Source organism: Camellia sinensis, chromosome 2 (genome assembly GCF_055761805.1).
Source record: "Camellia sinensis isolate YWXY chromosome 2, ASM5576180v1, whole genome shotgun sequence".
NCBI classification, from domain to species: domain Eukaryota; kingdom Viridiplantae; phylum Streptophyta; class Magnoliopsida; order Ericales; family Theaceae; genus Camellia; species Camellia sinensis.
Window position 1 is genome coordinate 98,043,573 of NC_138962.1, and position 14,909 is coordinate 98,058,481.

General features: G+C 35.1%; 1 protein-coding gene across 2 annotated transcripts in view; it reads right to left on the reverse strand.

Annotated features, from left to right (window-relative positions):
• Positions 1 to 9,152, reverse strand: part of LOC114311337 (uncharacterized) — a 28,616-nt gene extending 19,464 nt beyond the window's left edge. For both annotated transcript variants that reach the window (XM_082915221.1, XM_082915220.1), the window contains exons 1-2: positions 8,762 to 9,152; positions 2,848 to 2,957 (exon numbers count right to left, since the gene is read on the reverse strand). In XM_082915221.1, the coding sequence (XP_082771347.1) occupies positions 2,848 to 2,946 (99 nt within the window). In that variant the 5' untranslated portion in view covers positions 2,947 to 2,957; positions 8,762 to 9,152. The remainder of the gene's footprint in view (positions 1 to 2,847; positions 2,958 to 8,761) is intronic.
• Between the last annotated feature and the right edge of the window lie 5,757 nt (positions 9,153 to 14,909).

The window sequence follows — 14,909 nt, forward strand, 5'->3', positions numbered from 1 at the left end:
AATGCAATTAATTGTTCATAAAATTTGACACAGAAAATGTAATAACCAAAATATATGTATATATTGGTGAACATATACAAACAGCAACCTAAAATGTTGAACATTTCATTAAGCTTCATCACAATTGGAAACAAAGAACATAGCAACATGTATTGGTGTATACATGATTGTATCACCAGTAGTAAAGAAACAAACTATTGAGGTTACAACTTGCAATGAACGTCAAAAGGACGAGAGAGGGAGAGAGAGAGAGAAGAATGATTATAGGAATGGCAATGGGGGGCAATGGGGTGGATATTAATTCTCCATCCCCATTCTCCTATAATAAATTTTCCCCATTCCCCATTCCCCATTCCCCATTCCCCATTCCCCATGGGTACCACCCTCCCCATTTTTTAATGGGTATGGATTTTCCCCAATCCATTTTAATCCCCATTTTTATTTTTTATATTTAATGTTAACAACCTTTTTTTTTTTTTTTTTTTTTTTTTTTTTTTTTTTTTTTTTTAGGTTCACAACAAAAACTAAATATACCTTCAATCTTTTTTCTTTCTTTTTTAATATATTTAATGTTAACAATTTTTTATATTTATTTTTTTTTTTTTTTTAAGGTTCACAACAAAAGTTAAATATACCTTCAATCTTTTTTCTTTCTTTTTTAATATATTTAATGTTAACAACCTTCTTTTTTTTTTTTTTTATAAAGGTTTTAGCTAAATATACCTTCAATCTTTTTTCTTTCTTTTTTAATATATTTAATGTTAACAACTTATTTTTTTATTTATTTTTTTAAGGTTTACAACAAAAGCTAAATATACATTCAATCTTATTTTATTTTATTTGGTTCAATAACAAAATCAAATACACATTAATTAATTAATTAAAAAGTTTGTTTTATAATAGTCAAATATATATTTTTGAGACAATCAAATAAGTTTTAGTAATTGAAAAAAAAAATGTGGAAGAACGTGGAAGATTAAAAAAAAATTAGAACTATCTCTCTCTCTCACTCTCACTCTCACTCTCTCCCCTACATGTTATAAGAACCTGATTACAATGTTATAAGAGCCTGTTTGAAGAAATAAAATGTGAAAGAACCTGTTTGAAGAAAGTGTTATAAGACTCATATTAAATTGCATCAGGGCATAAACAAGGAATTGTTTGTTGATCTGTTAGCCACGAACATTTTAGACATTAAACCATCTTTCTCTTAGCAAATTTGAACCATTCATTTTAATTTATCCAAAATCTAATTATACCTTGAACAAATCTGAACCACTCATTTTAAGATATCTATGCATTATCACACCCAATCCATCCTCCATCTTCTTCCTTTAGTCCCTCACGAATTTTGTTGTTTGTTACTTTTAAAAAACAAAAAATATTTTTTCAATTAAATTTTTACTAATTTCACAACACCACCACCACTATTCTCACTTGCACTGTCACACTACCATCACCATAGCCACTACCATCATCACCGCCGCCATCACCCCACCACTATGTAACAATCTCTACTTTCACCTTCGTTCCATCACCACCACCACCAAATATAAAAAAATTATATTTTTAATTTTTTTTATAAAAAATATTTTTCATTAAAAAATATTTTCTATCTAAATAAATGGAACATAACATTGGGAAACAAGCTGATTTCAGTTAAATCTGTTCATAATTAAGAAAAATTCTTTTAATTTAAAAAAAATTATTTAGTAAGACTTTGTATCTCCTTTTTGTTTTTCTAGCAAATAAATCTTTGTACCCATCATTTCTAACCAATCACGACTCATGCTTGTTTTGATTCTCTACAATTTCCTTATTTTCAAATACATTCATATATATATATATATATTGTATAAATTGTGTGATAACATAAAACAAATAAATTCATACTCGTTAATTAAAATTTCAGAACAAGCAAATCATTCTGAAAATTACAATACACAACAAAATAAAATAACATAGAAAAGCAAACCAAAACCTACACTAGACAGTGTCCTTAATTTTTTTAAATAAATTTAAAAAATTCTAGATATGCATAAAATTTGACAAGAATAATGTGACAATGTTAATTAATGTGTATTTGATTTTATTGTTGAGCCAAATAAAATAAAATAAGATTAAATGTATATTTAGCTTTGGTTGTGAATCTTAAAAATTAAAAAAAAAAAATTGGTTGTGAACCTTAAAAAAAAAAAAAAAAAATTGGAGGTATATTTAGCTTTGGTTGTGGATCTTAAAAAAAAAAAAAAAAAAAAAAGTTGTGCACTTGAAAAAAAAAATAAATAAAAAAAAGAAAAAAAATTGAATGTATATTTAGTTTTGGTTGTGAATCTTAAAAAAAAAAAAAAAAAAAAAAAAAAAAAACATATGGGGAAATTAGTGGGTACCCATCCCCAACCCATCCCCTGTGGATATTTAAAGAATATCACTTACCCTACCCAATGGATAAGAGAAATGGGGAAAACCCATATATTTGGGTTGGGTCTCCATGGATACCCACAGAGTAGGTTATCCATTGTCATCCCTAAATAATTATGATTAAGGACAGTTGACAAACTCATTTACGTATGAGGTGGGTAATGAGGGTGTTAGATTGAAGTTATGTGAAGCAAGTTAACTTTACAACATATCAAGCAAAATGCAAACCAATCATCTTAGGAAACATAAATGACAAATTCCACAACAAACAAATGTATAGTGGTATATAACAGGAACAACAATGTCCTCATATTATCATCTTTTCCTTATGACAATAATGTTAAGTTGACTGTCGGCAAGAAAAAGTGCCCATTTAATACAACATGAATATGAGAACAAACATCAGAGTATGGAGAAGTGCCTCACCTTTTTATCATCTACATCACTCAACACATAAGTCAACCTCTTCTCCTTACGAGGGCGAACTGAATTGGATGTGTTCCCTGCACTGCCTACACGGTGCATTGCAGAAACCCCTACAGCAAAAAATAAATAAAAAAAACAACAAATGAATGAGTTTAAAGAATGGAGTCACGTAATCAATTTTTACAAACTGATCCACAATTCTGCTGCAATGAGCCTTCAATTGCTACAGGCACATACACCATCCCATTGTCAAAACCGGTTTTTGTAGCAACTTTGTACTTTCACAAGAATGACATGTAGCAGTAACAGAAGAATATGGGCTCACATAGCAGTCAAAAGAATATGGGCTCCACTAACACTTTATCCCACTTCATCCTACGAACTACACCTGATATAAAGCCCTTCTATACCAATTTAAGACAACAAGAAAGAAAGAAAATGATAGTGATCGGTTTGGGAACACGGCACCACGTGTTTGTTGATTTTACATTTATCTGACCCTTTGTGTGTTGAAGCATCATAAAGGATACAAGAAGTACTATAATAGCTTGTCAAAAGATAACAGAGTTAAATTGTTCCATAGCACAATTCGAAGTAGATAGAGGAGAATTCTTTAGTTAGGGCCCAAACAAGAGAGCAGATTTTGTGCAAAAAAGCGCCCCAGTGGTTAATTTTGAAAGGAATGAATACTCACACGCATGATCATATATAGGCTAAAATTGTTACCAACTCCATCTCCATTAATTGCAATATCTCCACTATATAGCCAACACCACAAGACAATGTAAAAACAAATTATTGATATTCTCCTCATCCTTCAATGCATAAAGCACCACTGTGGAAGTAAATAGCAATTAAGTCTTCTAATCTGACATATGTCATTGGTATGTCATTGGTATTGAGCTTCTTGTGAGCTCCATGCAAATACCTTGACTTTAAGTGAAACATTTGCACTCATGTAAATTTGTGAGGATAAAAGGATGGTACATTTGTATCATCAATGAGCTTCTCAAAAAATGGATTTGCAAAAGAGAGAATGGTCCATATTCGTTTATCAACACCATTCTGCCTCAAAGAAACCCTATTAAGAATAGTTAACAAATAAGCAAATTCATTTGCCACACAATCATTGAGATTTCTAAAAAACATTGAATTGGAATAAACATGAAATCATAGAAGTAATAGACACATTGTGCGAGCAAGATAATCAACACAGTTAGGGAAACAATAAACAAAAGAATCCCACCCCTCTAAAAATCTTTCCAAAAGCAAATGCGAGTATAGGAAGAAAAACAAGACAATACTTGAGAAATGGATTTCCACAGAGCTCGAGCATTCCCCCAATTAACCACATGAGTGAATTTTCCAGAATCTTGTATTTGTACCGACTCCTACATGCCACAGAGAATTTATCTCAACATGGAAATCTCCACAACCATTTACCGAGCAAGTCAATATTCTTCTCCACTGATGTGCCCTAAAGCAAGCCCCCCCTTTAATCTTTGGAAGAGAAACCACATCCGAACCAACCAAATGAACTTCTTTTTCCCTCCCTAGTACTCTCTCACAAGAAATTCCGCATCACTTTTTCAAATGTAAATTACACTTTGCCTCCCTAACATTTTCTCACTTTGGCCCTTTAAAAGTAAAATTTTTCCAACTTTGTTCCCTAATGTTTGCAATTTTTTCTAGTTTACTCCAATTAACTTCCATCTAATTTTAGACATAAAATGCCATGTCAGCCACTATGTGGCACAGAATCAGTAGCCACATGGCGTAATAACACATTATTATACAAATTTGGGTAAATTACATTTTGTGCCCTTGAGTTTGTTTTCTTTTTTCCCACTTCAGTCTCCTAATGTTTCTAATTTTTCCCAATTTGCTCCAACAACCGAAGTTTGTAAGAATTTAAAGGAATTGTAGGCACGTTGCCTCCAATTTGAACCCCACACTCCATCGTCCCCTTCTCCCTAAATCTACTGAAATGGCAACTAAAATTGAGAGAAAAATGCTGTTCAATGATGGTGTTTGATGGCATCGATTTGAAGGGCATAACGTGGTGGATGCTTCATGGTGGTTTTGAGATGTTGGTGGCAGCAATGAGGTGGAGCAGGGCGGTGGTTGATAGTATTGTTCCGTTGTAGATGATGGAAAATTGGCAGTAAGAAGAGGGTGAGGGTTTCAGTGGACAATGGTAGGAAGTGGTGGAGGAGGGTGGTAGGTTATGGATTATTATGCCATGAGGTAACCAACATGGCATTTTCTATCCAATTTTGGATGAACATTCAGTGTTGCAATAAATAGGGAAAATTTTAAAAATTAGGGGCCGAAGTGGGAAAGAAGCGTTAGGGTTAAAGTGAGAAAACATTGAAACTTAAGGGGAAAAGGTGTAATTTACCAAAGTTTGCATAATAATGTGTTACTATTCTAGTAGCTACTGACATGGCATTTTCTGTCCAAAATTGAACAAAAGTCAACTGTTAAGAGTAAATTGAGAAAAATTAGAAACGTAGACTAAGGTAAGAAAAAATAAACTTTAAGGGTCAAAGTGCGAAAATGCTAAAATTTAAAGTGAGCAAAGTGTAATTTACCCATTTTTTAATTTTGCTTGCCACTCATTGGCACTCTAAACAAGGAAATATAGTAAATAAGTACCCAAGTAGACAAAAGAAAAACTTTCCCTTTTAGATATTAAAGCTCTTTTCCTCCCATCCAACCTCATACCAATTTTCTCAATCATTAGATCCTAAACATTTTATTTAATGAAGTAGCCAACCCAACTAACCTATGCATTTTGTCCTGTGAAATGTTCAACCCAACTAAATTGCGTTCCTTGTATTCACCTTAAAACCTAAAAACCAACTCAAAAGACCCTCAAAATAGAGAGCAAACTAACCTCTTAAGATTTCTCAACTGAAGAGGAAAAAAAATGATATCATTAGCAAATTAAAGATGAGACACAAACTGTTTACTACAAAACCATCCACTAAGCCCCTCTCCTTTGCCTTATCAACCATTCTACATCAACCACTAATGTGAACAATGCCCCTTATTGCTTTGGACCTCTCCCTCACCTACATTTTCCCAAACCCTAAAAAATTCACACATTCCGTTATAACCAAAGCAACAAAAAAATGGCACAAATGTCACAATTCAATAAAATTTGAGCCTTTGTACTAAAGTTGAAACCCCTAGAATCATAGTGCATTTTGACCGGCAAGAGTGCCAGTGGAATTCACCCTTGGGGATTGATGTTCCAAAAGGGTTTTCCACTTATCTAGTCATCTTATGTCTACTATTTGCTTTATTTTATTAATGTGACATTGTATGGATGACATATGATTCATATATATTGAACTTGGAAACAAATAATTCGTTTGGCTATTTGAATTAAAAGCTTAGCCTATTCACCCCTCCCCCTCTAGGCACAAATGTGTCCACCTCCGCCTTTTTAGGGTATTTTTGTAAAGACTCTAGCAAGAGTTAAACAAACTCAAAGGCAAATTGGAGATACCACTTGCCCAATAATCCCTACCCCATTCAAATTCTTAATCCAATCCTTTATTCACCCGTTATCGTGTAAAGATGCAAATCCCACATCATAAATAAAAATAAAAAAAGGGGAAAAAGAAAAAGAAAAAGAAAAAAGATGCAAACCTAAGAAGCATATAATTTTATATGTTTATTATATGTCAACAAAATGAAAGATACGTACAAACATACAATTTTATATGTTTATTATATGTCATATTTTTAAATATTTAATATTTATTTTATGTCAAATATTTTATTTTGTCAAAAAAAAAATTTTTTTTTGATAAATTTTATGTTATCAAATTTATCAACCTTAGGTATGCTATTTTAGTAAAAAAAATTAAAATTTTTAAATTTTTTTTTTAAAAAAATGGTCCTTGGTGTCCATAGCATGTCCTCGGCATGTCTCAATGTGTCTGCAGCGTGTCCCAACATGTCCGACTCCTTCCAACATGTTCGACACATGTTCGGAGCGTGTTCGGCGCATGTCCATGTCCAACACGTGTTGGACACATGTATATCACCTCTGGAGAGGTGTCCATGCTTCACACAGATGCAGACCCTCCCCAACAAAATAAGAAAGTAAAACACACAAACACACCAAAAAAGAAAATATAAAAATTAATATATATATAATTAAAAAAAAAATTGAAAAAATCTATAATCGCAAAAGAAAACATAGAGAGAGTATTTTTGCAAATTACTACCTCCAAATGATTAATAGCAACCATTGTTTCCCATGTAGTCTTTTCCATTGGTCTGATCAGTTAGCCACGAAAGTACGACCATTAATTGAACCCCTACACTATGCTAGGGTGTTTTGTGACTTGGTTCGTTAGGGTGAGGAAGGGATTAATTTAGAATCAGGGTTAATTAGCACTAAGAAAGATTAAAAGAGTAACTTTGGCATTTCAATATAAAAATTGATGAAAACAGTTTATTACCAACAGGGAGCAAAGTGTTGTGTGACTATAAAACACAACGGAGGTCAGTGTATTTATACCCAAGCTTGGGGCGAAGCGTAATTTTCCAATCCTTGAAGGGGGTGGTCAATGTAATTTTCCCAAATAAAATAATAAGCATGACAACAGGGGAGCTTTTATTTACACCACAATTCTATTTCTTTAGACCAACTTTCTCATTATAGCCACTTAAAAATTCAAAACTTCCATCATCTCTTTACACCACCTTAATTCTAAACATACCCTCATTCCTAACCTACCCTCTTCTCTCTATGCCACCCAACTTGCCCCTCAAACCCACCCCAACCACAAATCTAAATATACCATCATCCATAACCTCCCTCTTCTCTCTACACCACCCAACCCCTCCCTCCCTCCCCCACCATTGTGGCACCCTCAGCCATCCTCCACCAAGAGAGAGAGAGATTTAGGGTTTTAAGGAATGGGGCTAGCGAGGTGGGAGATAGAGGGGTATCCGAGTGGGAGGCATTGAAGGGAGTGGTAAGGGTGTGGTCGTCAAGAAGGAAGGAGAGGGATTCAGGGTGTGAGAAAGGGCTTTGGGGTGGAGAGGCAAGGAGCAAAGGGATGGGCGAGGGAGAGGGAGAGGGAGAGGAAAAGCGGGGGATGGTGGCAGTGGTTTGCAAGTGGGGAAAGGGAAAGGGAAAGGGAGAGGAGAAAGGTAGTGGCAATGGTTGACGATGGAGGTGATCAGCGAGGTGGTGACAATGGTCAGTGAGGTGGTGGCGATGGTTGGCGGAGTGAGGAAAGGTGACAGTTGGGCAGTAATGCCAAGTGGGGGAGAAGGTGGTTAGTAAGTGGGTTTGTAGAGAGTTTTTTTTTTTTTTTTTAAATTGCGAGTTTTTGTTACCAAACCAAACCAAGCCTTAAGATAATTTTTTCAATAGATAAAATTGTAACAAATTTTTTTTAAAATGATGGGTGTAATGATATAAAAGTGAGATGCAAATTGAAGCTTCCATGACATGAACCCAATCCCCTATCTCCTACGCGGATTATAAACCAACCGCTAGTCAAGATACTAATGTTAGCCACAAGTGTGATTTACCGTAGTTAATAAAGTGAAGAATATATTTAAAAGCTCCCTAAAAATAAATGATACCAGCATTGTAAGGCTGGGCTAGAGCTTCCAGTTACATAAAATAGTTCTGCTATTTGAAATCAAGTACCTATTCCCATACATCAATAATCTCCACATAAATACTTAAAGCAACACAAACATCCCTCCTTGCCTTCTAAACCCTAAAATTCAAAGTTTAATATGTAACCCAAACAAATTAAAAATTGAAACATGGACCAAGCACAATAACCTAATTTTCTCATCATCGAATTATCCAAAGTCAATCCTATAAATACAAATTTTGTATACATGTAATGAATAGAGAAGATGTGCTTACCAGAGAAACAGATTGAGATGGATCTGTGAGGAGATAAAATAGAGTTTGATCAGAGTTCAGACTTCAAATTTGATTGCAAAGCCCAAGACGAGAACTAAGCTGAAACTTTCCATAGTAGTCTCACTATCTCATATGCGAATTTGATCGAACCAGGTCGAGCTTCGGAGAACAACAAATCGTTTCGAAGCACAGAGAATGAACCCTAACGGCGAATCAGGTGATGAATTCGAAGCTTTGTGCTTGTGCTTTCTCCACTGCCGAAATTCCAGAGAGACAGAGAACAGGTAAGTGCCAGATAATTTTAGAGAGAGAGGCAACGAAGGTGAAATCGAAGTGGCATGTTGTGGGCGCTGTTGGGCGAGTTCTTTTCTTTGACTCGGTTTTTTGTGTTTTGATTTGAGTGAGGGTAGTTTGGTCTTTTTAAAAAATAAAAGAAAAATTCGATTAGAGTTGTTATTAGCACCTCATCAATTATTTTGAGTTTTTATTTTTTTAGAATCTTACTTATAAATTTTAAAACTCTTAAAATTTATTTTCTTCTCCCAAATAATATCAAAATTACCCTTATAAAAGCATTTCACCAATTCGAATATACACCTCCACACCTGCACATCCTAAAAAGTTTCCCTCCCAAGACTCTAACAAAACCCACGATGGTAAAATTTCCCAAAACTAATGGAAAAAATTTGTGATGATTAAGAAATTTTTTCTTTATCTCATTACGAAGTTTGTTAATCTGTTTGATTTTTTTTTTTCTATTACCTCTTTTCACATACACAATACAATCCACTTTCATACTTCTTTGGTTGATTTTCTATGATTTATCCATGGCCTCACTGTACTTGTATGCTCTTTGCGTGAGCAAAAACTATGCAAGATTTCACCCCCCGGTGGACCCCCTTGGTCAACTGGCTAGTCAATCACCTAAGAGTGGTCCGACCTCCATTGTTTGCCTGCTTCTGCTGCTACTTCGATTATCTATTCTCGAACAAATAAAAAATGTTCAGTTATCTATTCCTGAACAAATAAACAATGTTCGGACCTGTGTTCCTGAATTTCAGTCATATGTTTAGGAGTTTAGTCATGAAATAATGACGAACATTTTTTTATTATTTTTGTTATTTTTTTTTTAAGAAATTTACTCTTACGAGGCCAATCTTCTTTAAGATAAGAACACCATCAAAGTTATTAATCTCTTTTGAGCTTTTATTGTTGTACTCCTCTCGTCACATGGAGTTGTGGCTACTATAAAAACTCACACTCATAGTCGTTGTTAAAGAAGTATATGTAATCAAATGGTTGCCACTGTTGCCGCTGAAATATTGTCGACAAAAGGTTTTCAAAGTTTTGAGAGTGGGTAAATTTTGAATGTGTGATTTAGGAAAGATAGATGGGTGATAATGGAGATGAGTGGTCTTATAGACCCTTAGTGGGTGTGTGGGTTTAATTGTGAGATAGAGTGTCCCAAAATTTTTTATGTCATTTTTAGTAATTTCATTTGAGGTTCATATTGTAATTAAAAAAAAAAAAAAGCTAAAAAATAAGGGATCTAAAATAATTGATAGGGTACTAATAGCAGCACTCAATTCTATAGGTGATCCTATTTACACACCACTAATTTACCATTACTTAATACACATACAAAATAATTTTTAGGGTTTAAAAATATCTTATTTCATACCTTAACTTTTCATTACTAACCCTATGGTAACACACCACTTGTCTTTGAATACACACCACAACACACACCAAAAACTATCCATCTTTATAATAGAGTATAACAACCCTCATTTCTGCCTTAGTCATATTCATAAGCATTTATATGATTTTGCTCTGTTAAACTTTTATTTACAGACTTTGATTTGTTATACCTAAGTAAAGGTTCCTGGCTTGTTTTGTGCTAACGTGTTTTGCCTAGGTGTTATTTGCATGCTTTGTTCCTTACTTTGTGTGTTGAACCTAGGCTGCCTACCTTTGTTACCTCATGCCTAGGTCACACCTTTGAACCTCTTACATCTAAGCCGTTGAGCGCCAACACCTAGAACCATCTTGGAACCACCTTGATTGACCTCCATGGTCACCCTAACATATTGGCCGAGAAGTGAATCATCTGGGTCGAGGTGTGCATCACCTAGGCCAAGATGTTTATCATCTAGGCCGAGATGTTTATTATCTAGGCATTCGAGATCTATGATCCTTGAACCTTTCAGCCTTGTTGTGCACCTTAGCTAGCACCTAGCAATTTTCGTTCTTTGACCTAGATGACCTAGGTCGAGGTGTGGCATATCTAGGCCGAGGTGTGGCACAGCTAAGCCAAGTGTTATCATTCCTAGCTGAGATCAGGAAGACCTTGCTTGCCCGAAGCCTATGTTTGATCCAGGATCATTGCCTTGTTAGAGTACCCATGCCATCTTACTTGTTATACACACTTTGTCATACCCTTGTCTTTTCACTCTGACATCTTTTTGAGAAGATTTGATTAGATGATGCCACGTGTCCCAGTAGTGGTTTAAGCTAGCTAGCAGTGAGGAACCCATATCATTTTGCCATATCCTTGCCTTGTAGAGAGAAAAGCTCTAGGAAGAAGAAGAATGAGTTCTTAGAGTGAGAACTAGATTTCCAAGCTTGGTCTTCATACCTTGAACCGTTGGATTTTTGTCTTGAGGTTAGATTCTTGATCTACTCTTGTTGTTCTTTTATGTTAATCTGATCACATTGCATGATCTAGCATGATTCATGAGTCATGCATTGATTTAAAGTTTTGTTTTAGAAAGAGAAAGTGATGTTCTTGTGTTCTTGAAGAAAAACCATGTGTTTGATTTAAAAGTTTGTATTAAGTTCCATGTTTTTTAACTCATAAAATGAAATCTTAGATTTTGAATAAAAAGCTATGATTTTAGCATTCATGTTCTTCATGTTCAAGTTCTTCATGTTCTTTAAGAGGAAACCCAGATTTCCAGACCTCATTTCCCTAAGTGTGGTCATTGAGACCTATTCTTGTTCAGACCTCACACCTAGGCCAAGCATTGTATCTCACCTTAGGCTATCTTGCATGATCACTTGCACCTTAGTCTATCTTGCATGCACACCTAGGCCGACCATGGTACACCCTTGCCAGCACCTTGTAACATCTCGGCAGGCAGCCACACACCTTGGCCAAGGAGACCACACCTCGGCCAAGACCTCCTGAGTTCACACAGCTAGGCCATTTCAGCCTAGATCATCTCTGTGCATCCATTCTGAGACCTAGTTTGTACCCAGCATGCTTTTCCAAGAAGAAAAATAGTGATTTGATTCCTAACATATGTTTTACTTTGCCTTGACTTGGTTTTGGAAAGAAATGTTGGGATCTTTCTTACTCATTTGAAGCTTGTTTTGAAAGTGCATTACATACCCATCTTTGAGCATCTCTTCTTTTCTTCTTGAAATGCATTCAGTGGACTTTGCTATGCATGTGTAGGTCTTGGATTCTTACCCTAATTCCCTATATCCAAAGAGCTATTGTGAGTGGTATTTTTAATAAAACTATATTATAATGTCTTAATAAAAGCTTTGCTTTGCTTTGGAAAAGTATTTGATCAAGTATGAATGATTATCCATTAGCTTTTGTATCAAGTATTATCTTTGTTTTGATGACATTCTTGGAAGGTCCTTTCGTGCTAGGGGACATTAATACATGTAGCACCCTTGTTTGAGATATCTCCCTCGCCACCGACGGCTTCAGCGGGTGGACTTTTCTAATCGATTCCGGGTTAATTATTCCCTTGTTTTGTTGGGAATGACATCCCTTGTATTATATAGATGTTAGTAAGCATCCCAAGAAGCTTTGAAAGACTTTGATTGATGGACTTGGTTTATCCCTCGTTTTGTTACAAGTGATGATATGTATGGTTTTGATAAAGATCTCGAATATCATTCATTCAAACCTTTATTACTTATATCATTCACTGAGTTTTCAGCTCACCCCTCTCCCTTATATATATATGTAGGTGATGAGCAAGAAGGCGGTGATGCCTAGGTTGTTATTTGCAAGTTGTTTTTGGATTCATGTTTTGCTAGCTTCTTCAAGATTATGCTTCTTAGTTTGTAATTCATTTCCTTTGTATGTTTTGGCTTGAGAAGCCTTTTGATCAAGATGTAATATTTAAGTTTAATTCATTTGTATCCAAGATGTATGTCATTTCATTTGATCTATGCACAACTCTTATGGACTAATTAGATTTAAATTTATGCTTCCGCGCATGAAAGCCTCATATGTACACTCTATTTGTGTGAATCCTTGTAAGTTTGTGATAACCTAACCCGTACTATGCTTAATTATATATGTGATTATGTGTTTAATATGAATTTACAAGTTTAAGTATGGGAAATATGTGAATTTTAAAACATATCTATTGAAAGTAGGAATATGTGTTGCAATTGGAACTTTGAATTGAAATTAGGAGCCGTAAAGGCGTGATAAACAAAAACCGACTTCATATCTATGATTAGCATGATTTTTAGAGCCTTTGGGGAGATTTTGAAAAATTACGATTCGTAATGATTAAATTGGAATTTTTTTTTAAAAAAAAAAAAAAACTAAGTCACATATATGTTGGTCTCTTGTGTTCCTTTTTGTGCTTGAGAGCTCTATAGTGTGAGTTAGAAAGAGAGGAAGAAGATGAAGCTAGGGATTTGAAGAAAATCAAGGGGTAAACCATAGATTTGAACCAAGGTATGGAAAATCACTCACAAACTTTGATTCTAACTCATCTTTGTCAAGAAATCAAGAAGAGATTGGGGGTTTGAACTAGGGTTTTGAATTGTATAATGGTTTGAGCTTAAGACATGAGATTGAACCCTAATCTCTCCATCTTTGTTGATTTAAGTCCACTCTTGTGATTGACCCATGAAACAAATCTTAGATGATCTATGGAAACAAGTTTTGTTGTAAGATTATTCATGGTTTATATACTTTGAATTTGTTTATGTAATGTATGGATATGAGAAAGAGATAAGACCATGGAATTGTTGTTGATGTAAGATTAGAATGTTTAATGTAGAATTTCACTTGTATCATGCTTAGATATCATGTTTTTGAGTTGTTTTTGCATGAATTTGAGCTTAGAAATGAGTTGGTTGGTTTGGCTTTTTTGGCCATTTTTGGACTGTCTGAGTTTGCCCAGACCGCACGAGCGGCCACGGTCACCGCACGAGCAAAACATGAAGAAAAAAATAATTTTTGGTTCTGCTCCTTGGGCACTCGAGCAGCCGATTTTTCCGCTCGAGCAGATTCGGGCCGCACGAGTGGTGGGGATTTCCTCTCGAGCGGAACCCCTGTTTCAGCCCAACTTGAAAAAGGCATATCTCTATCATCCGGACTCCGTTTTAAGCGATTCTTGAGCCTAAATTCAAGCACTCGAAGTCTAGTTTCTAATGGTGGTGGTCTCACACCCAAATTCTATGTACACAAATAGATATGCTCAAATTAGTGAACGCTAGTTATTTTCTTTTAACCGTTTCATGCCAATTCCTATCCTAACTTGGTTTCCTTTCACTTCTTAATATTTCCTTGAATCTTAAATAAGGAAACATGATATGTTCAATGAAAAACATATGAAATTATTGTAAGAAACATTAATTTAAGTCATGAACATTTAGGGCCGTTTAAGGTACATCTTTGGAACATGCTTTGTACACGGTCCACATATAGAGAAGTTTAGCATTGAACACCTGAGAGAAATTAAAGAAAAGTGTACGAATTGAAACAAATGATTTATCGGATGTGCAGGTGACATGTTTTGTGTAGGTCGAGTGCCGGAGACAACGCCGTAAGACCAAACGCGCTGTGAGTAGTAATATAGTACACTTATATTCTTTGTTGCGTATCTTGAACTATGAACGGTGATTGATACCAACATTATGAATTGATTGGAAATGAAGAAACTTCATTGATATTATATGACATGTGATAAATGATTGGGCCCGAGGCCGCTTGATAAATAATTAGGCCCGAGGCTGCTTGTTAAATAATTGGGCCTGAGGCCGCTGGATAAATGATTGGGCCTGAGGCTGCTTGTTAAATAATTGGGCCCGAGGCCGCTTGATAAATGATTGGGCCCGAGGCCACTTGTTATATGATTGGGCCCGAGGCCGCTTGACATATGAT